This window comes from Spea bombifrons, chromosome 3, assembly GCF_027358695.1.
Source record: "Spea bombifrons isolate aSpeBom1 chromosome 3, aSpeBom1.2.pri, whole genome shotgun sequence".
Classification (NCBI taxonomy): Eukaryota; Metazoa; Chordata; class Amphibia; order Anura; family Pelobatidae; genus Spea; species Spea bombifrons.
The window spans coordinates 112,986,600-113,008,926 of NC_071089.1; the positions used below are offsets into that span (position 1 = coordinate 112,986,600).

The 22,327-nt window shown below is 39.3% G+C and overlaps 1 protein-coding gene across 1 annotated transcript in view; it reads left to right on the plus strand.

The window, feature by feature from the left end:
- Positions 1–22,327, plus strand: part of KLHL29 (kelch like family member 29) — a 387,892-nt gene that overhangs the window by 301,493 nt on the left and 64,072 nt on the right. Inside the window, exons 7-8 of the mRNA XM_053459279.1 lie at positions 6,148–6,347; positions 7,266–7,525. Of these exons, the coding sequence (XP_053315254.1) occupies positions 6,148–6,347; positions 7,266–7,525 (460 nt within the window). The remainder of the gene's footprint in view (positions 1–6,147; positions 6,348–7,265; positions 7,526–22,327) is intronic.

Here is a 22,327-nt window from a genome sequence, read left to right on the forward strand (position 1 = left end):
TTTTTTTGTTAAATGCGAGGCCCTGATAAATCTTTTTGTGCCACTAAAAAAAAATCCTACATTAATATGTGGGTTATCTGTACAGCGCAGGAACGCTATATTATTTTGTTTCTAAAATATTAATATCTGTTTTCTTTAAATTTGGAGACATTTGGAGACATTTTTAATTGAACCCTTTAGCTTTAAAATACACTGTACTGTAGGGGTTAAAATGAATTTTATAAAGTGCATTTTCCCGTAGCAGCTTGCTGTCGTTACAGGATTTCCAATGAACTCTGATCCCTTTAAAAGCTAGTTGCTTATCGCGAAAACAGAATAATGCATTTAAAAAAACACTAATATAAAACACAGAGGCGTTTCGGGTTACAGGCAAATCGTATACTAGAAATACCGTATATCACATTGGTTCCTGGATGCGAAGCTTTAAAAAAATAAAAAATAAAAAAAAAGGAAACATTATTGAGTAGTTTGATGTTTAAAAAAAAAATAAAAAAAAATTAAGCTTCCCTGTTTTCACAAACTCCCTTAAAAATAGGTATAATGTAAAAAAAAAATAATAATTAAGATTGAATAATTATTTTTCTGTAAATTATTCATTCATATATTGATTTTTAAGAATTTTAAGTATCAAAGTGTTTTAAAGTGAAAAAAGATAGATACTTAGTATCATTCAACAAAAGGGGGTAAAACAAGCGAATTTCATAATAATAATAATATTTTATGAAGCGTATGTTACATATATGGATTCAGAGGATCACATAGGATCTTATATCAGGCAAATACAATCAAGTTGTAAGCTATTTAAAAAAAATATTATCGAGACGTGAAATTAAAGTGCGGATGTGATTAACGGTCTGAAATGCGACTTGGCTTCAGAGAACTTGCAGTTTAGTGAATAGACCCCTTGAGCATGGAGGTTTAGAAGGTGCCATGTTTAAGCCATGGGCTCCAAAAACATCAATGTGGAGGACACAGGTCTAGCGGCGGGGGCATTATCGCTCTATGCTCTAACATGCTGAGCGTGAAGGTCTTTAGGACCCGAGAAGCAAGGCCGGCCGAAGACTTAACGCCGCCTGGGGCGAAGTTTAAAATGCCCCCCCCCTCCGCCGACACGGGGGGGGCGTCATTTTAAACTTCGACGACGCCATTATTTACACCCCCCCCCCGGTACTTACCTTTAAAGAGTCCTGCGGCGAGTCTCCCTGCTCTGCCACGGTGCCGGCTTGTAATGCTGAGCGCCGGAAATTGACGCCACTTCCGGCGCCCAGCATTACAAGCCGGCACCGAGACCGAACAGGGAGACTCGCCGCAGAGGAGAGAGAGAGGGGCGCCGAGCGGGTAAGCGAAAACCACTCGGCGCCCCTCTCGCTCTCTCCTCCGCTTCAAAACGAACAACAACAAAAAAACGCTTGGGGCGGCAAAGTGCCGCCCCTTCTAAAGTGCCGCCTGGGGCAATTGCCCCAGTCGGCTCCATTGTAGGGCCGGCCCTGCCGAGAAGATATTCTGAAGAACCGAAGCACAAAGCCCAATGATCGTTATAGTAATAGCCCTGGGTTACTTTGTAATTGAAGGCCGTGCATTTTTTTTCTGCCAGAATTAACCCCTTTTTGATGTTTTTCATAACTCCCCAAAATACAATTAATAATACGACCTGCCTGCTGTGGGTCTTTGACCTTTGAAATTGGTCTTGAGTGGGCTCGAGCAGGCCAAAGGCTTAGGACTGCGCGGCGGGGAGTCTGCGGCGGAACAGTTTCGTTTTTTATTATTTTTCCCGTTCTTGCCATCTCGTTAAGAGTTTGTTGATATTTCCCCCTCACTTGACATTTAAAACATAAAATATTTCGCTGTTTTGGCTCTGAGAGTGTTTTCCAAACAAGTCAAATGATTTTCTGGTTAAGTGGGATTTTCGGGAATAGGATTTTCCGCTTGTTCATGGTTTTAACTCTTTTAAATGAAAAATGTAACTAATAGATGCTGAATAAACAGCAAGAATAAACAATTCTCCCTCCCTATGACAGAGAGGATGCTGTCAGCTAATATATCATAGATTTTGTCTCCTGATTTTGTCATCACTTATCGTGTTTGTGTTTAAATTCCAAACAGGATTATCTAATACTGGCCAGAAATACTGGAAGCGGATCTGTTATTTTTCCCAAATGTTACATTTTACGGTTTATTACTCAGTTACACTCCATTAAATGAACGTATGTAATGGGGTTTGCCAATTAAATCAGTAACTTAGATACCCGCTTTATGTGTCTTTCGTCTGATCAGCCATCTTAACTTCCCGTTCTCAGGATCTGAATGATTATTCCTCCCCGTTAAGTTATCTCTCCCCCTGTTCCTAGTTGCTAAATCTTATTGATTGGTTCAAGCAGCCTTTTTAATGGAAGGGAGAAGAAATGTATCAGGTAATATTGGCTAACAAAACTATATGTGAATTACGATATACACTCAGTATATATATATATATATATATATATATATATATATACTACCATTTAAACATTTGGGTTCACTTAGAAATGTCCTTGTTTTTGAAAGAAAAACAGATTTTGTCCATTAAGATAACATAAAGTGGATCAGAAATCCAGAGCAGACGGGGTTAATGTTGTAAATGACTATTTTTAAGGGAATCTCTTCATAGGCAAACAGACAGAGGCCCTTTATCACTCCCATCACTCCTTTATCACTCCCATCACTCCCGTGTTCCAATGGCCCTTTATCACTCCCATCACTCCTGTACCCCAATGGCACGTTGGATTCACTGATTAACCCTTTTGCAATTATGTTACAGCCAGAAATTTCCTTGTGTCTAAGTGACTTCAAATTTTTGAACATTAGTGTGTGTTTGTGTGTATATATATATATATATATATATATTTATATATATATATTCCCATTTTAAAATGGCCCGGACACATAGCCCCAGACGTGCATGTTCTCAACGCAGACCACAGCTCTTGTCTGTTATAATGACGGGACGTCAGGCTTGAGCTTGCCATTAGAACTGACAGCAATGAATTGGTTAAGCAGGTGCCATCTGTCATATTTAGATTTGTGCTGCCAATCCAGAGACCCTGAGGGACGATGACCTGGATACCGAGTACGGTATAAATAACTAAATAGATTCTCAGCGTGTCCTTCACTTAGTCGAAGCCAAAAAAACGGAATTGGGGAAAACTGACACAAAACCTCACACATCAACCTTAAAGGTGCTGGCCCAATGTCTTAGGACCTTAAACAAACTAACCTTAGCAGATTCTATTAAATTACATAAAAACAAGACATAATCTTTTTTTCACAACAACCTGTCAGTGCCAGCTTTTGTGTCACATGGCAATAAATTTGTCCCTGAAAAAATATGAATATAAATATTTATTTATATATATATTTATTTATTTATTTATTTATTTATTTTTTACAACAAAATCCAGATATATCCAAGTAGTTTAAATAGTTCTATTGGACATAAATGTAACCCTTACAGGACCGGAGGGTATGTATGATCCAGAACAGAATGCCTCTTTACCTATTACGATATAAGTTAAAAAAAACAACATTATATTATTGATTTCATTGAGGTTTTCTTCCTTCTCCTTACAAAGGCTGCCTGAGCCAATGAACAACAAGCAGCGACTTTACAATATCAGAGAGATAAGTAAATGTGTAATTTAGTAATGTAAAGACCAATGTATGGGTTAATTCAGTGCATAGAACTGGAAAAATGTAGGAATTGAGAAAAGTGATCTGCTTTAACAAAGAAACACCGGCTCATCGGGGGAGGGGTGTTTTTAATTATTTTTTTCTTAGTCTGAATTACGTTGTTACTATTATAGGCAGCTGCTAACTAGCTGTATGAGGTCATCGGTCACATGTGTCACAGTATTCTTTTTTTTCCTTTTGTTAAAAGAATGGTTTTGCATTTTCTCGGAATAATTACATGTAATAATCCAGGTTATTATAACAAATAATTGATGGCTGTGAAGTGTCGGTCATAGCAGCGCAGCGATAGTTGTGTTAATTAGATATTTTTATTTATTTTTAATTAGACAATCGGGATGTTGATTGGTTCTGGATCACTCCTGTACCAGAAGGCATTCTTTGTCAAATTATGTAATTCTAATAACCCAAACATTCAGTTTGTGCATTGAACGGCTGTATATACTGTTGTCGTTTTTGTGTTGTTATTCGTAAGCTTGTTAAGTGCTAGGTAAGCGTCTCCGTGTAAGCAGGTTGCTTATGTACCCTCAATTTTTTAAAATGTGGGTGTGGCATACGCAAAAAGTGGGCAGGTCATGAGCAAAATTAGACGTGAAAGACTGGAAGTGGGCGGGGCTTGGCTAAAAGTGGGTGTTGGTTTGGACCAGAATGACATAAAGCCACTCACTATTAAGCCTTTCTTCCCATATGTCTTATGGAAAATGAGAACAGGTTGCAAGATATATGCCTGTTAACGGAGATCTGTCTGTCCGCCTATCTATACTTCTGTCTGTCTGTCTGTCTCGCTTACATGAATTATATTTATGGGGCACTGCTTTAAATATATAGAGAGAATGGGTTTTGGGTCATTTTAAAAAAGAGGGATGCCCCCAAGCTTCAGTTGCACTCTAATTCCCATCATCCTTAGCATGTCAAAATGGTTGTTACAATGGCACTGTTCATCATTAGCGGCTAGATCAGCATGATGAGAATGGTAGTCCACCAGGAGTGGATTTACTATGGGTTACTGCTGTTTCTAAAAAACAAAAAACATTTTTATTGACTTTAACATACCTATATTTATATATACTTATTTTTATTTCAAATAACATGCCTCTTTTTTTCCCTCCTTCTCTCATGACCAAATTACCTTATTATTTCTTTGCTATTTCAGGTGTATCCTAGTTTCGCAGCGTCACCTGACAATCATAAACTAAGATCTGATGATTTAATGGTTCGATAGCTCACAATCCACTAATTCACACTTCCGAACGCAGGAGTTATTTTGATCCCTCAAATATTTTAGCACTTTATACAGGAAAAGAGTCTTGAAAACTCCTTAAGGGATGGCTGCTGGCTACCTGTGGCAGATCTGGATGAATCTTTCCCCCCCTTCCCCTCCGTTTCGTGCTCTAACCATTCTGTCTGTCGATCTTGTCTCGTATTCAGTTTTCAAAGCAATGCCACTAAGGTCTTCCTTTTAGTGCCTGAAGGGAGCAATATATTTTTAGAACAAAACTTCTTTTTTATATCAAACATATAACATTGAAAGAAAAAGATCAAACCGCAAAAAAAAAAAGAATATATATATATATATATATATATATATATATATATATTATTAGTTTTTCTTGGTTTATCAGACAATATTTAAAGATCACAGGTCAAAACCTGTCATCTCTCGGAAGAAAACGCTAAAAATATATATTGGTTTTCTTCTTATCATAAGAGCTACCAATCTGTCTTCTTGCACCAAGACATAAAAATACCCTCTTTAAGCTTAGTTTAATTTATATATATATACGACAACCATCACATCTTCTTAATCTATAGCTATCGGAAAACCTCATATTAACTTCAAATTGTGATATTTTTATAAAATTTGTAAAAAAAAAAAAAGTTATTGTAAGTTACATCACAAGAAAATGATTTTATTCTTTTATTCATTAACAATCTCATTCCTTACTTATTTTTCAATAAATATGAAAGGACATCTTTTTTGGTGCTATTAGGATTAAGCAGGAGACATTGCTGTGTGTGAGTTAAAGAGATTTTCTATTATTATTATTAACAATAACCTTTTAAAATCTATTGTTTCCCTTTGAAAACTAACACTGTATACCATTCTCATTAACATCGCTTCCGATTTCATTCATTCGCAACCCTTTTTTGCATGAAAATTCAGATTCACTAGCAATAATTCCAATGTCTCATTTTAGTTGTGATTTTTTTTTTTTGTATTTCCGTGGAATGAATTTAAAGACCCTTCTCTTTCAGATCCTGTTAAAGATTATTTTTGATTAAAATGACAATATTCCTTTAACTTTGTAAAAAAAAAATGAAAGGATTTAATGAAGTGTGAAGTGTTTTTCTAGCTTGAATTAAGTGCTGGCTTCACCACGATGCAGAATGTCCTCTAAGAATGTCATTGTCTGATATTGCCAGGTCATCGCGGGATTCGGCTAAAAGTGGGGAGAAATTGGAGTTGGCAATGTCCAACATTAATGCAGAAGTCTTGGAACTGCTGTTGGAGTTTGTTTATACAGGTTCCTTAATCATAGATTCAGCCAATGCCAAAATCCTCCTGGAAGCAGCAAGCAAATTTCAGTTCCATACGTTCTGCAAAGTGTGCGTCTCGTTCCTCGGTAAGCTCCACTGGCCTTTTGTTTTTACACCATTTTACTTAAAGAGGAGTTGTCACACCTGAAATAAAACCATCATTTTATCCAGCACTGATAACCGTCCATCCATCGGAGCATTTTTCATTCATTTTCATTTTTTCATTCATTCTTCATTCATTTTCCATGGTCCATCAACAGACTTCCTGGTCTTTGTCTGCATTGTAGACTCCATACCCGCGATCATTTCAGATCTCCAAATCTGGATACCTGTGCTCTGTTACAGGCAGAAAAAGGGGAGTGGGCAGGGACAGAGGACGGGGTCAGGGGCATGGTCATCACCGTACCTGTAGAGTCACCTTGCGGCAAGGAGAACATGTCGGAGTTGTGATACTCCATTGATCTTGCTGCTTCCTGGTCAGTGGAGATGAGAGAGTCTCCCCGACTGGTCCATGGTCCCCACTGCCCTCAAAAGTGGCTCAGTGGGGCAATTACGTGGGATGAAAATGTGGGCTGTCTTGTAGGACATTTAGAACGTATGAGACCATACATGACCCCGTGCCGTTGCACAAAAGTAATACTTTACAGCTACACCAGTGAGTACACATCATGGCAGCTCTCACAATGAAAGTTAAGAGAATTGTTATATAATTAGGAGGAAAGGGGGATAGAAAAACATATTATGTACATAGGAGTAAAAATTATAACTGGAGCAATCTGGAATGCGACAATTGCCTTGAACGCTAATTAGACACATTATTACCATTTATCAGGAATGTCCAAAGCAATGGAAAAGTCCTGGAAATGGACGACCTCCACATCATATTACCGAAACCTTATGTTGGCACGAATGCATGACATCTCATGGTGGCTTAGGCTTGTAAAAAGAATGCTTGGCATTACCCATCAACTAATTATAATTGTGTTTGTGTTGTGTTTGTGTAGAAAAACAGCTGACCGCCAGCAACTGCTTAGGAATCTTAGCGATGGCGGAAGCCATGCAGTGCATGGAACTCTACAGTATGGCCAAAGCATACGCTCTACAGAATTTCCCCGAGGTGGCAAATCAGGAAGAGATCCTGAATATATCCACAGAAGACTTTGTCTCCTACATTTCCAACGATAGCCTGAACACCAAGGCCGAAGAACTGGTGTATGAAACAGTAATAAAGTGGATAAAGAAGGACCCGGCGAGCAGAGCTAAGGTAGGGAAAAAAAACATGAAGCTCCGTAAGGTTTATGTCTAAAAGGTGATTCCGGTGCAAAGGTTGAAAACCAAAAAAAAAACGGTGGAATGTTCAAATGAACAGAAAGCTTCCATGGGTTGCCATGGTGATAAGGCCACTTTTAGAATATTGTTCCCTTTTCCCCGATTACTGCTGTTAGTAAGCTTTCCACTAATAGGCAAATCAGGCATTTTTATATAAGGTATTGTACTCCTTATCTTCGGTGTGCAGGATGGTGGGAGTTGTAGTCAGATATATTCTCAGCATCCTTCCTATTCGTATCACCCTTCCTATTCCATGTGAGATACTTTGTCTGAATGGTAACTAACCAGCAGGCAAAATGCATCACCCATACCATTTTTAAGACTCAAAATAATAAAAAAAAGAAGGAAAAACATAACTCTTTGCCGTTTCCTTGAACCTCCCAAACTTTCCTATATTGTGAAATATAGCAGTCATATTTTTTTCAGAGCTGCTCCATAACTCCAGGTTTATGATAGCGTTCTAAAAAAATATTTCTCCACTTCATCATCTGTAACTTACACACCAACGACAAAAAATCCTTATAAATTGTATATTCTCCATTATTTTTCATCGTGACAAGCATTTTATTATTTGGTTATTGTAAACCCGTTCATGGAAGTTTTGTCACTTCGAACCTTTCTTCCCAAACTTCTTGTTCCTCACAAGAGCCGGGTCCTCTTCTCCTTTAAACTATTCCACTGATTGTAACAGTGCTACGGAATCTGATGGCGCTATGTTAATAAACATAATATAATAATGTCATGGAACCCCCAATATTTATGTTCAAGAGTACGTAGGGTGACCTCTTTCTTTATTGTGTGTGCTTTTTGATCATTTCAGCAGCACCCTGTACCTATATGCTTTTTTGGGGTATTCTTCCCTTTTTGGATTTCTTTTAAATCTGTCCTCTTAGTGTAGGACCCTGGAAAGCTGCCACATAGCATTTCTTCTCCTTCTGAAGCTGTCGAGACAAATCTGCTTCCTTCAAGAGTCATTAAATGTGTACCCCAAATAACAGATTTTGCCCAAAAGCAACCCTTCACCGTTTTTACTGCTAGTGCATTCCAGAACTTTACAGCCCTTACTGTGAAGACGGAACCGTCCCTCCTCTGATCATAATAGATTTGTATCTGCTCCGTCCATGTGGTCCAGATTTCCCTACAAGGCCCTCATACAGACCTCAAAAAGTGTATAAAACTTTGTGATGAGGTCACCAATCCTATTTAGTTAAACACTCCTCATAGGTAAAATCCCTTATTCCCCTCATTCATTTTCTAGCTCTTCTTTCTACTCTTTCAAATTCCATCAGTAAGAATATGAACTGTTGACACAATTAATGCAACAAGCGAATGCGGAATGAGGGATCGTACCGAAAAAGAATACTAACCATTGTTCCAACTGGAAAAAAAAAAAATCCTATCTATATAAAGAAAAGAAAAAATCATTTTTATTGCCCCAGGATGTTTACAGCTACAGTGAAATTGGAGTTTTCTATTTGACAATAATCTTATATTGCATAAATACGCCTCCGGCTTGTGGCTATGGCTGTCAGTAACATCTCTAGTCTTGGGTTAGGAGCTCTGCACAACCAACCCCCAGATTGCTGCTTCTCCTTTAATTTGTCGTTGCGTTCTATGGCGCTCGTGTCCCCCGAGTCTGCTGCCTGACGCTAGAGAGGTTTTATTTTTTTTTCATTAACTATGAGTCACTGGCTGGTTGAAAAGGTTCTTTAACGACATCAAAGATTTGACGAGTACGTCTTTGAAGCCTACAGTGCCCTCGCTGACTGTAGACATTAGAGTCCACTTTGTTCTTGTCCTGTGTTATAGAAGAAAAGAAAAACCTCGGGACCCTTGAAGCGCTCCGGTTATGTCATCCTTAGAACCTTCAGATGAGGATTGTTATCCACATTCTGACCCATCAAGACCCAGCACAAGGAGTTCCATTCTGGGCACATTTTACGTAATAGCAGTAAAGCGGATTAATTAAACACTTAAAGGGGTCGTTCCATATAGACAAACATTCATCGGACTCTGTAGCATGTTAAGCAAATACACCTGGGCGGGTCTGTTATTTTATTCTTTCATCTGAAGGTTTAATCATATAAAAAAAGAACTTTTCGGCTTCAAGGGCTTATCCGTGCCGGCTTTCGTGTCAGGTGACTATGAAGTGTTCCCGGCAAAAATAGTGAATGAGACAAATTTTACATGGTTGAAGATTTATTTCTGGGATGGTCATGAGAACCTAATTGTTGTATGATGGAGGAGAAACAGTTTATTGAGGTGGTCACAGCTTCTTGTGATTTGGTGCATCCGCTGGAGGACACACTTCCCATCTAGTCCTCATAGTCCTTGGCGGGCAAACAAATTTTACAGTTCTAAGTAATGCTTGTTGTGTGATATCCCTGACAGGGATAGAATAAAAGTCTCCAAAATGCGTTGGGGACATGCACACGATATCTATACCCACACCGACATCCTTAATGTATAAAAGAGACATGGGGTTCTGGTGTGGGGTGACAAGGGGGCTTCTTGCCTCTTTGGTTGGGGTGCTTTTTGGTCTAGGACCAGCTCTATTCATGAGCATCTTCTTAAAACAGCTCCCACCATAGAAAATGTGGCCCCTAGGCTTCACCATCTTGTGCAGGTGCCTCTATGAGGACTTAGGGGAACATAATCATATCTGATGTAGATCCACGGAATGGGCTAATAATAATAATAATAATAATAATGCTGTAATTATCCGGTGTCCCTTTCTGCACATTGTTAAAACCGTGATTTAAATACCGTTATTACCTGCAGTCCAATAATTACTGTTTCAGAACTTTAGCCATATTTCCATGGCAACCAAATATTTGATTTGCCGTTATATGATTACCGGTGACCTCTTTAAACATACAGTTAATGACATTTGAAAACACCATAGTAATCAGAATTTATCCAAGCGTGCTAACGCTCATTGTTTAGTCGGATCCGACCTCCAGAACTCTCGAACCTCTCACAGACTCACAGACAATAAATGTTTATTTTTTCCCCCCTTAGTCTGGCAGAATATTGCAACTCTTTCACTAGTAAATTATAACATGGTTGATGTGAAGTGACAGATAATTATATAACTATTTTAGAGTTATTATTGCAGAGTTGTTGTTTTTTTGGGGTTTTTTTGAGATCTGTTATTGCGTTAATTTATAATTTGGGAAAAGTTAGATAAGAAAAAAAACTTTAGCAAATGGGGTAAAATGAGGTTTCCATGTTTGATTTATGAAGAAAAGTTATGTTACTTCAAAAAGTCTGGCTGAGTCTTCGTTATTGCGTTGTTTCTAACCGTAAGCAGCTACTTTTACCGACAATGAATTCCGCTACCAACATTATGATGATTCATCAAAAAAACGGTCATAGTCACAAAAACATGAAGACTAAAAGTGACACATTGGGGTTTTTTCATTGAACTTTGAGTGTCTAAGTGTGTTTTTGTTGAGTTACGTTATATTTTATTTATAGAGAGCCAGCAGATTCAATAGTCCTATTACAGTAGGGGAGAGAGAAAATGAAGAATAGGAGTAAAATATACAAATTTAACAACATGAACGTTAGACCTAATGCATTATGGTTTTCACAGGGCAATCATAGCTTAATGCCTCCCCCACTAATGGGCAGTTGGCCCTGGGTAATGCGTGGTTGAATCAGTGAGTCTGAGATAAATGAGCATTGGGCCAATTGTCAGGATAAGCCTGACTACATGTTATTCATAATAGGGAATTACAATATATATATATATATATATATATATAGAGAGAGAGAGAGAGAGAGAGAGAGAGAGAGAGAGAGAGAGAGAGAGAGAAAGAGAGAAAGAGAGATAGATAGATAGATAGATAGATAGATAGATAGATACCGTATGTATGCTGTTAGAGTCAGTGGGTGTGTGTTAGTGTATGTCGTTGGAGAGTGCATATATATAAGAGGTTGGTGTTAGCATGTGTGTGTGTGTGTAGTGTTGTGTGTCACTGTATGGGATTAGTATGAGTGTGTGTCACTGTATGGGATTGGTATGAGTGTGTATAGTGTAGTGTTAGAGTGTGTGTATATTGGTGTATGGGGTTAGCATGCCTGTGCATAAGTGTATGATGTTATAATGAGTGTGTCTGTTACTGTAATGTTTGTGAGCATATGATGTTAGCACGTGTGTTGTTAGAGTGTTAGCATGAGTGTATGTGTATCAGTATTTGGTGTAAGCATGTGTGTGTGGACGTCAGTGTTTGATGTTATGAGTTTGTTTGAAAGGGTCACAAATGTCATAAGAATTAAGGTTTTGCAGGAGAAAGGGATTTTACTACCTCTTTAAATACAGATCTCGGAAGTAAATAGAGTCCTTTAAATATCTCCAAAACAACAAGAGCGCAATATACAGTAGGTTGTGTTAGTGAATGACTTTAGTTTGCATGAATGGGTTAAAATATTAAAACTCACTGCAACCCAAAGTAAAAACGTTATTTTTGTAGACTCTCCGCTACTGAAAAGTGTAATTCTCCATTTCTGTCCCCACGTTCCATGATACCATACCTTGTTGTGAGTCTAATTGAATCCTAGGAGCGGGTCAGTGCTTGCATGCTTTCTCCGGGGTTCCAGGTGAAACTCTCTTGCCTGTAGCAAGTTTCTGTACCGCAGACAAATCGAGAGCAATAACATGCTGACAGCACGGGTCAGAAACTCCGGCCGATGACTAACAGCTCATGGTTTAGCTCGTAATATCGAGGGCTTCAAGGGGTTTAATCTATATATGTTCCAGAGATGTTGTTTTGGCAGCATGAGACCGTAATTCCTATCGCTGCCAATATATATAGAGTAAGCCTCTTACATGGTCTTTTACTTAACCCGAGGAACCAATTTAAACCTTTGAATGATCTCTAGGGGGAGAAAAAAAGGACTTAAGTTCTTTGAGTCTAACAAATGTTTTTTAAGCATTTTTTAAGAGAATTAAGCTCACTCTAAGGAGATCGTTCATTATTAATTAACTGACCGCAATTTTTTGGTCTGGTTTAGGTGGTGGATAAGTGGAAAAGCCTCTTTACAGAAGTGGTAGAGGTTAATACAATAAGGGAATTTCAACACGCATGGCATTGACTCCGCTGAATTCCAGACACGAATATTAGGCCAAATAGTTTTTATCTGCCGTCAAGCTCTATACGGGCCAGGCTAAGAGGCTGCATCCATATGGAAGCTCATGGGGACCAAAACACTTAAAGGAACTGTTTGAACTGCGTAGGTTGAGCCAAGTGTTGGGCTTGGGCCCATGCTGGCTTGTCCATCTACAGTATAAACTGTGCCTTCACAGCTGCAGCAGCTAAACAAGTCTTTTTTTTATACGATTTATGTATATCCTACACACGGAGACCCACTGAAATATATTCGATACACACAAAGCAAATTTTTAATGTATTCGTGTTTACGGCGAGGGAAAATGAGGCTGTTTTACAAGGTTCACTACTCTGTTTCTGCGAACGTTCCCTTAGTCTCCCGAGTCTCTCCGTCTTTTCAGTACAAAAGAAGCTACAGCTGCCTCGGCACGATTTTCACATTGAAGATCAATCGGCGTAAAGGCAGCGTCCCATTTAGCCGCTCAGTGACCGCGCTCGCGATGTGAGGCATCCCCTTAATGCGTTGGAGATACCATTTGCGAAGGGGGTTTTTGTTTTGGTTTCGCTGTACAGAAGTACAGATGTTTCCAATTAGAGAAATATGTCCACGCCGTCACCAACAGTCGCATGAAACCAACTGCCCGAGAAAAAATAAAAACAGAGACGGGCGGAGGATTGTTAGTGAATGATGAGGTCATTTCCTTCAGTTCTCGAAGCGCGCTACTGGGTTGGAAGTCCCTTGACCAAGTCGTAACATCTGGAAACAGTTTTTTAGCCTGATTCGTAGAGGTCATAGACTGATCCAAGCCAACCTTGCCTTTATCCTGATTGGTTTCTTGGTGCTAATAAGCAGCCAATTGTAAATAAGCATAGAAAAGTCTACGTTTTAGAAAAGATATATTTTCCCTAAGTTTGGTATTGAAATTTATAGTGTTTTACCCATCTGAGTTACGAGGAATCCCATTTTTCTGCCGGCTTTAAGTGATACAAATTTAATTGGTTTCATTGATTTGATAAATTCAAGCATTCTGAGAGGTTGGTCCTCCTTGAAGACAGGTTCTGGACACCTCATTCATTCAAAAACTTTGGGGGATGGTTTACGTGTTCACATATGTGAGAGAGTTGCGTAACATTATTTTTATGCTTGATGTTTTTTTCAAGGTTTTTAGAACATTTTTCCTTCTGCTTTGAGATTTCAGTTAGCATAATTTTTTCCTGGGATCCAGGAGGAAAGTTCTTTCCGTGAAAAATCACCCAATGGCGGATGCACTGACGCTGAACCGTATTTAAGTAGCATGATTGGCGCGCTGTAATTACACTTCGGGTCTACTGGCTTGTCATCATTAGGCTTCTGGAAATTATCGCAAGTTGGGAAAAAAAATCTGAAGCCGCCACTTTCTTCAGGAAGATTAGTGTTCCTCGAGGCAATGAGATGGAACCACGTGTGCTCTAGCATCGTGAACTGTTATATATGTTTGGCCGACCTTAAGAACACTAGCAGCAAATCAGTGCCTTCAAGAGGCCATGCTTCAGATTGATTACATATGGTATAACGGTATCAGATCGATGGTCACTTACGTTCCCGCCATTGCCTAGAGAGTATTGCAATAGAAACCCAAGCCGCTAAAACCTGAGTTGATTTGACAAATAGAAATGATTTGGGTTTTGACATCCACTTCGCAACACGTGTGACTGTCCGACGTCAAAAAAGGGAAACCTGTAACTGCCTTTTAGAGTGAGATATGCCGGCAGCTTTTTATTATCTTGCTTTTTTTTTTTAATGGAAAGCTTTGAAATGTTATTTTTCACTGAATTAAGGAAGGTGGACTCATCCCTTAGGTATTCGGCGTTTTTAACTCTAAACCTCCTGCTTCATTGACAAATCACAAAAATTTCCCCAAATAGGGTGGTTTCAGTTTCATGTAAATTGCAAACATCCATTTAAAAAAAAAAAAATAAGAAAACAATTTTTTTTTCTTTTCTTAAAAATAATATTGCATAATCTGCCTGGAAATGCGGACTTGTAGAATAAACGGTCCATCGATGCTGGAAATGCCATTGTTTTTGTTAATGTTAATGTTTGTAGGTTTATGGGCTAAATATTCCTAGATGTCTGTGTAATGCTTGCGAAATTATTCACCATAAACTGTTTTGGTAGTTTTTCATTTTAGTTGATACTTTTTTAAAAAAAAATTTGCTTATTTCTCAGTTTATATAAAAGCCTGTGGTCGACGATTGCTCGCTCTGGATTGGGTTTAAGGCCAAGTTTAAGGCTAAGGGCCAATGAAATCACTTTAAGCCGCTGAGAAGATGGTATGCAGGAAGGGGGTTAAAAATAATAAAATTACCCCGTAAGAAGTAGAGATTTCCAGCTATGCTTCCCTTTCACCATTGGGATGAGAGGGTTAAAGATCTCTAAATGCCGTTTCTGAAGACATCCCGCATCCCTGCCCTGTGGGATAAATGAAGTAAAATCCCTACCTACACCTCCTGCCCCTGGTAGGGAGACCGAGGGCTACCCAGACACCTTTTGGGTGCCACAAGGCTGGACACGAAAAAACTCTGTTCATCCTTTTGGTAATAAAAGGCAAAGAACATATGGGGGGAAAAACCTTTTGCCCAACTCAATGGTGGCACAACCAGCATTAATCAACTTGGACCTGTCCCGAAGTTCTCTTCCTTCTCCACGCCCCCTTTACAAAGGCTGCCTGAACCAATCAACAACAACCAGCAACTTAACAGGGGAGAGAGAACTTAATGGGGATTCACTAAGATCTAGAGAACAGGAGGCAAGTGTTTAGTGAACCGAGCCGTAGTATTAGAGAAAAGAGTCAGGTCCTCTTTAAATGGAGACGAGGAATTATTGGAAACACGCATGTCACGTATGGCAGCATAATTCTTGTTCAACCAATTCCTGGAATATGCGGCTGGATTATGCACTGACATTAAACCAGAATCTGTAAGGAGACCCTTCTGTCCTATTAAATTCACACCAAGAAAACTTCAAATTGCCATTTGCAAATACGCTTGAATATCTAGTGGCGACATGATATATCGGGAGAGAAATGGGATTTACAAAGTGCAATGAAGGATGAAGTGATACTTCATTTTACAGTGCTTCACATTTACATTTCAATTCTCTTCATATTGTGTTGTAGTTCTGAATGACTCCCTCTGCCAGTGGCGTCGCTACAGGGGGGCAAGGGGGGGCAATTGCCCCCCCTAGGATATTCCTTGCCCCCCCTGTTGCCCCCCCGCCGAAACTGGAGCCACCCAGGACAGTCCCCTTGACTGCTAACAACGGCATGGTGCCGTCGCTAGCAGTCTCAGTCAGGTGCTAACGACGGCACCATGCCGTCACTAGCACTACCTTACCTTGATGGAGGTCTGTGGACCTCCATCACCACCTACCCCGGCGATCTGCCCCTCACACTGAAGGGCATCACCGGGGCCACCCGATCCGGCCGGTGACGTCTCGCGCAATGACGCGATGACGTCACCGCGCAACTTTATTAATAACTGACAATTGTCAGTTAAAGCGGTATGGGGGCATGCTGCTTAGATGCCTGTATCTCAGGCATCTAAGCAGCTACAGACCCCCAACATATACCGTTGGAAAGGTAATTATCTCACCTTTCTAACGGTATATAGCTTGTAAAAGAATTTAAAAAAAATACGTTAAAAAATGTAAAAAAATGATTTAAACATAAAGTAGTTAAACTTTAAAAAAAATAAAAAAGTTTAAGTATTCTAGCTAAATGATCACTGTGATAGCCAATGTTACCACAGCGATCATATAGCTATAAAAAGTCACATTCCCTTTTTAAAAATGGCCGATACTAATTTTTAATCCCATGATCCCTTTGATCATGGGGTTAAATTTAGCCAACGGTAGAGGGAGGCAATTTTTGAAATTCTGATGAACTGCAAATATAATTAAAATCAGCCATTTAGCCTGTGTGGTACGTGAGTAACCATCTCATCCCTGGAGCGCCTTCCATTTTTACTGCAAAACTTATTTTTGCTGTAAAAGTGATTTTTTTTCTCCCTTTACCATCATTTCTTTGGGATTGTAAGGGGAAAGAATGGTGTGTGTGCTTATGTGAGTGAATCTATGGAAAGTATGGTGTGTGCTTCTGCGAGTGAATGGAGATATGAAAGGCGTGTGAATGATCAGTAATTAGGGTTGAAGCCTTGACGTGGCATTACTGCTCATGTAGGAAGTTAAATTATGGCACAAAAAGAACACATTTGCAAGAACTACACACTTTGGCGCATCAAATGAGGGGCTGTATGTGTTTCTAGTACAAACATGGAGTGCGCTAGACACAAATGAACATGTCGCTATGGATAGAAAAAACATATTTTCTAGCCAAAGCGACATATTCCATCATTATTTGTGCACTCAACTTTTGTCCTAGAAATACATGTAGCCCCTCATTTGAAGCTCCAAGGGGCGTAGTTTCTTAAAATGGATGAATTGTCTGAATGAGGGAGAGCATGAGTTAATGTGTGGATGAATTGTCTGAATGAGGGAGAGCATGAGTTAATGTGTTTGTGTGTATCATAGATGTATAATTGTGGAAGGGCAAAGATGGCACTAGCACAGGGGTGTCCAACCTACGGCCCTCCAGCTGCTGCAGGACTGCATCTCCCATACTCCTCGGCCAGCCCCTTAGCTGAAAGAGCATTCTGGGAGATGCAGTCCTGCAGCAGCTGGAGGGCCGCAGGTTGGACGCCCCTGCACTAGCAGGATGTTTGAGCCTTGGGGACCGAGATGGCACAGGCCGGGTGTATATGGGACAAAGATGGCAAATCGTATGTGTGTTAACTGGGTGCTGGCCAGGTTCTATGTGGACAGCGTGGACGCCAGGGCTTGCTTTGGGGTGTGCATCCTGTGATCTATGCCTGTAATTTAGGGGGTTTTAAATATACCTTTAATGCTGTGTTTTATGTGAATTCCAATTGATCTGTACCTGCAAAGCTGGGTTTCTGTGTTATTCTGTAGATCCATATCTGCTATGCTACGTTTCATATATAATTATTGTATACCTGCAAATACAGGATTTGTATGTCTGATTCTGTTTATTTGATATATACCTTCAGTGCTGAGATCACAAGTGAATTTAAATTGATCTATACATGCAAAGCTGGGTTTGTGTGTTAATGTGTTGATCTATACCTGCTATCGGCAGCAGGGTCTAATATTTATATATATATATATATATATATATATATATATATCGTCAGCAGGGACTAATATTAATATATATCGGCAACTGGGGCTAATATTAATATATATGGGCAGCAGGGGCTAATATATATGTATATCAGCAGCAGGATCTAATATTAGGCCCTGAAATCATTTAGTGCAAAAGTTAAGGTATTGTGTTGTTTAAAGGATTTCAACTATTAGTCGTACTAAATTGTGGCTTCAGGCTTCCCATGTTCAATGATCAAGTATTGTATTGTCCAATAACAAAAGTATCATTCCATAGCACATTACTTTTGGCAATATATATATATATATATATATATATATATATATGTGTGTGTGTGTGTGTTTTTTCAGTGGTATCATTTAATGGTGGAAATTATTAATGCCCCCCCAGTTTGACCGTGGTATCTTGTGTGCCCCCCCTATATATTGTTTCTAGAGTCGCCACTGCCCTCTGCAAACAGGTTACTTCAATTTCTTAGCCGAGGCTTTATTGAAATCTTTTCCCCTGCAATAGACGGCAAACAAAAATGAAGCCAGGCGAAGGCGCGCGTCTCGCTATCGTGACTGATAGACTCCCTCGGCAATGGACCTCTTTTGAGGGTCAGTAGAGGCTTTGACTAATAAACCTTCTATTAAAAGTTGGATTTGTTCGCATGTTCTCGCACTTTAAAATGTAAGAATTTCTTGCAAGACCCCCCCAACCAAAATATGGGTAGATTCATGCTATACTATTTCATTGCTCCCTAAGATTTGACATGATCAAAGGATATTTTTGTTTTAAGTAGTTTAATCGTAAGCGGGTCTAGAGGTGACTAATTCTTACTAATTTTTACTAATTACTAATACTTTTTAAGTGACTGTAGTAAGGTATTTAGACGTAGAATAATTTATTGCCACAATATTAATTGTCAACAATTATAATCTGCCCTTTATTTTGACTTGGCTGTAGAACACCGTGAAGTACTCACAACCACCAAACATTCTGAGCTTCTAGAAAGGAGGGACATCAGGGGCAGAAAGATGGAGTTGGCTCCCAAAGAGGCACTGTCCATCCTAAATATGGAGACTTGGGGGGGGGCTGTTATGTTTGTCAAGAGAATGACACTTACCTAATTCTAGATTCCTACAAAACTTCCAGTCTCTATTCTATCTTATATGGCCTTGGGGTTTGATGAAAAAGAGATATGCAATATGTCCATACAACGGCACTTGTTGGTCGCAAGGCTTTTTGAATCGGCACCTAATGGCGTTTACTGAAACATCGACCATAAAGTGTGTGCTGTTATATTGATATAATGGTTAGATTAATTCATAGCTTAAGAAAAACCTAGATATAATGAATAATTAGAAGTTAAGGAGAAGGAAAGAAAAATGGAGAGAGAACGAGGTTGTACTTGCCAGTAGAACTCCATGCAATTGATCAAACATTAAGTCGTCTTCAGGGTTCATTGGGCAACCAAGCATGAGAGTGGAGCTATGATAAAACAGGGTGGTGAGTTATGGCGTCCATGGGTATCATGAATTTATGACTCGTGATGTCAATGGTGATCATCTCTGATGACTTTAAGGCCAGTGGCCAATAATTTGCAGATGCATGAGCAGGAGGAAAGGTAAGTGACCGGCACCATGTCCCACCAGGCATGTGCCCAGTTTGCCAGATGGCCAGTTTGGGTCTGATGTTGATCTTTTCAAGCCAAAGTCACAGAACAACTTATTTTAGGAGAGATATAGTTTATTTAGCCTGCCGTAGTATATGAAGGAGCTCCATAACAGCATATTGTTCTCCCTAACCAAGTATTTGAACTTCATTAATCAAATCAACAAGCAAAGAATATAACCATTTTCTCAGCTAAATACCTGGCCGGCAGCAGTGATTATTTACAGAGTCCTATGATAGAATGATGGATATGTTGGCATAACAGTTACAACACTGGGGAAATTAAAAAAAAAATAAAAGCGGGTAAGATTTCAGAAAGGTTTCCGACTTTGCGGTTAATTCTATTTACTCGGCAGTGATGGTGACACGGCACCTGAAACAGCTTTCATTTTCAACTGAGTTCCGAAATCCCAGAGAAACGAAACAAAAACCTCGTTCTCGGGTCGCAGGGGATTATATATACAAAGTGTTGCTGAGTTGTAAGACATTTTAGGAAATCAAGAGGCTTCATCATTTGATGGATCAAAACCACATATGGATTATACCCCTTTGTTGCATTCCAGTTTTTCTAGTGTCTCCCACATTTTCCAGGTAGCGATCGCCTGGCTGCCTACCTGCTATGGGCTTTAACTCCCAGAGTCCTCAGCCAGCCGCAAAGACTGCTTGAGGACCATCGGAGCAGCCGTCGATAGCGTTTCTACATTTATTGTTGGCTCGTCCTAATCAGAGTCGTGATCCCCATCATATCGAGTTCCAGATGTCCAGTTTGCATCCCCTGATAACAGGCTGCCAGCTTGCGGAATGATTTAAGCTGAAAGTAATACTATCTACAGCCATTTAATCATCAGGATTAGTTAGCATGCAGTTAATAGGTAATTTATTGATATTCTGCCCGATAATCCTTGTAACTTAATTGGGCTCCAGAGTTTCAGTAGCAGAACATGTCTGAATGACAGAGCATCCCGGTACAATTGTACTCAAAGGACACGGCCAAGACGTTTAATCCTGGCTGTCTTTGGCGTTACTCGTTCTGTTTTATTAGTTACAGACATGATAAACAGTTTAATAAAGCCAGCTTGCAGAGACGCCTGCCTCGTCTGATTGTTATCCACGCAACGTTATTGGGATCATTGCTTACAGCCATCGGTAAATGGCGCTGGGGAAGGTCTCTTTACTGTCTGTTGTTGCTCTTCTGTCCTCTTTGTATAAAGCAAGATTTTTGGAATAAATCGTACCTCTAGACGCCAGAATGATCCATCTGAGATACTATAGAACTCATAAACATTTTAATTCATGTTGCTACATTCTCCTATCTACATACATACCCCTAAAGGGTTAAAGACAAAGGAGGTAGCACCGTGCCGATACATCTCAAGCATTTTATTTCTTTCTATATTCATTTAATTTTATATTCCTATCATATGTTTTCTTACTAACCATCTATTAGAATGTTAACACCTTTTTTGGCCCATTCCATTTTGTATAAAGGCTAAAAGGATTTTTTTCTTTTTTTTAATGACGCATTTTATCCTGAATGAGGCTGTCAGTTTAAACAGAAGTGGAAGGGGCACTCATCTGAGTATGAGATCAAAGTATTGTATACAGTTCTGAAGACCCCATCTCTGGAAGGATACGGACATATCAGAGAGAGAGATCAGAAGAGGGGGACTAAAATGGTGAATGGTTTGCAGGATAAAAATGATCACGAAAGGTTAAAAGATCTTAATATGTGCAGCTTGGAGGAAAGATGAATGAGAGGGGGGTCTGAGAGAAACATAAATTACGTAAAATGACAGGAGGGAAGTTTCTTTCAAATCAGGAGAAATGCTAGAACAAGAGATCATGATCTCAAACCGGCGGGTCAGAGGAAAAAAGACACAGGAGAAGCGGAAGATGACAGACAAGTCAAGAGAAGAAACAGAGCTGGAAAAGAGAAAGGGACACAGAGAGAGATAGTGTGTGAGAGAGCATGCGAATGAATGAGAGTGGGGGAAAAAACAACAACATTCAAACGATAATTCCTTACTTTGTTTTGTTGGGGTCTCTTCTCGTTTTTGGAGGTTGGTACAAATTGATGATGAAATTGGCAAATTTCATTGAAATTTAAATTTGTTTGAATCCAATCCGAATGCACAAGTCTAGTTGATACAGTGAGTGAATGTAAACATGCATGGCATTGGCATGTGGCTTCTGAATCTATGACGAGGCCCAAGGACTGGTTAAAGGTTTGAGTCTTTACAGCGGGTATGACAGGCAGACTAGACGGGCCGAATGGTTCTTATCTTTAGTGAAATTCTATGTTTCTAAGTGGTGGAAACCTCCCCTTTAGCCCAGGACACAACAGGTCTGGAATTCTAGCTAAACATTTTATTTAAGATCGCTTACAGATTATACAATATGGCATTTGAATAATTACTTTCTGAATGCACGTAGCCCCAAGAGGTATAGTTGGTCATCTGGTGTTTAATTAAGCTCCATAATGAAATATTACAAGCTACCAGTGGCTCTCATCCTTAAACTCTTTGGATGATTTTGCCTGCCTTGGGCCATCATTTTTAATAAACACTTGAGTTATTCATCAAGGCAATACTATGAGAACTAACAAATGATAAAATTTACATATTCCATCATTTTAACTCTTTCCAGGCCTTTTTTCCCTAATCTACTGTCATGCAATCAACATATCTAGGAACTCTCCAAATTACACCCATTAGTAGGCCACTGGGTCAATGCGTTTAATATCCC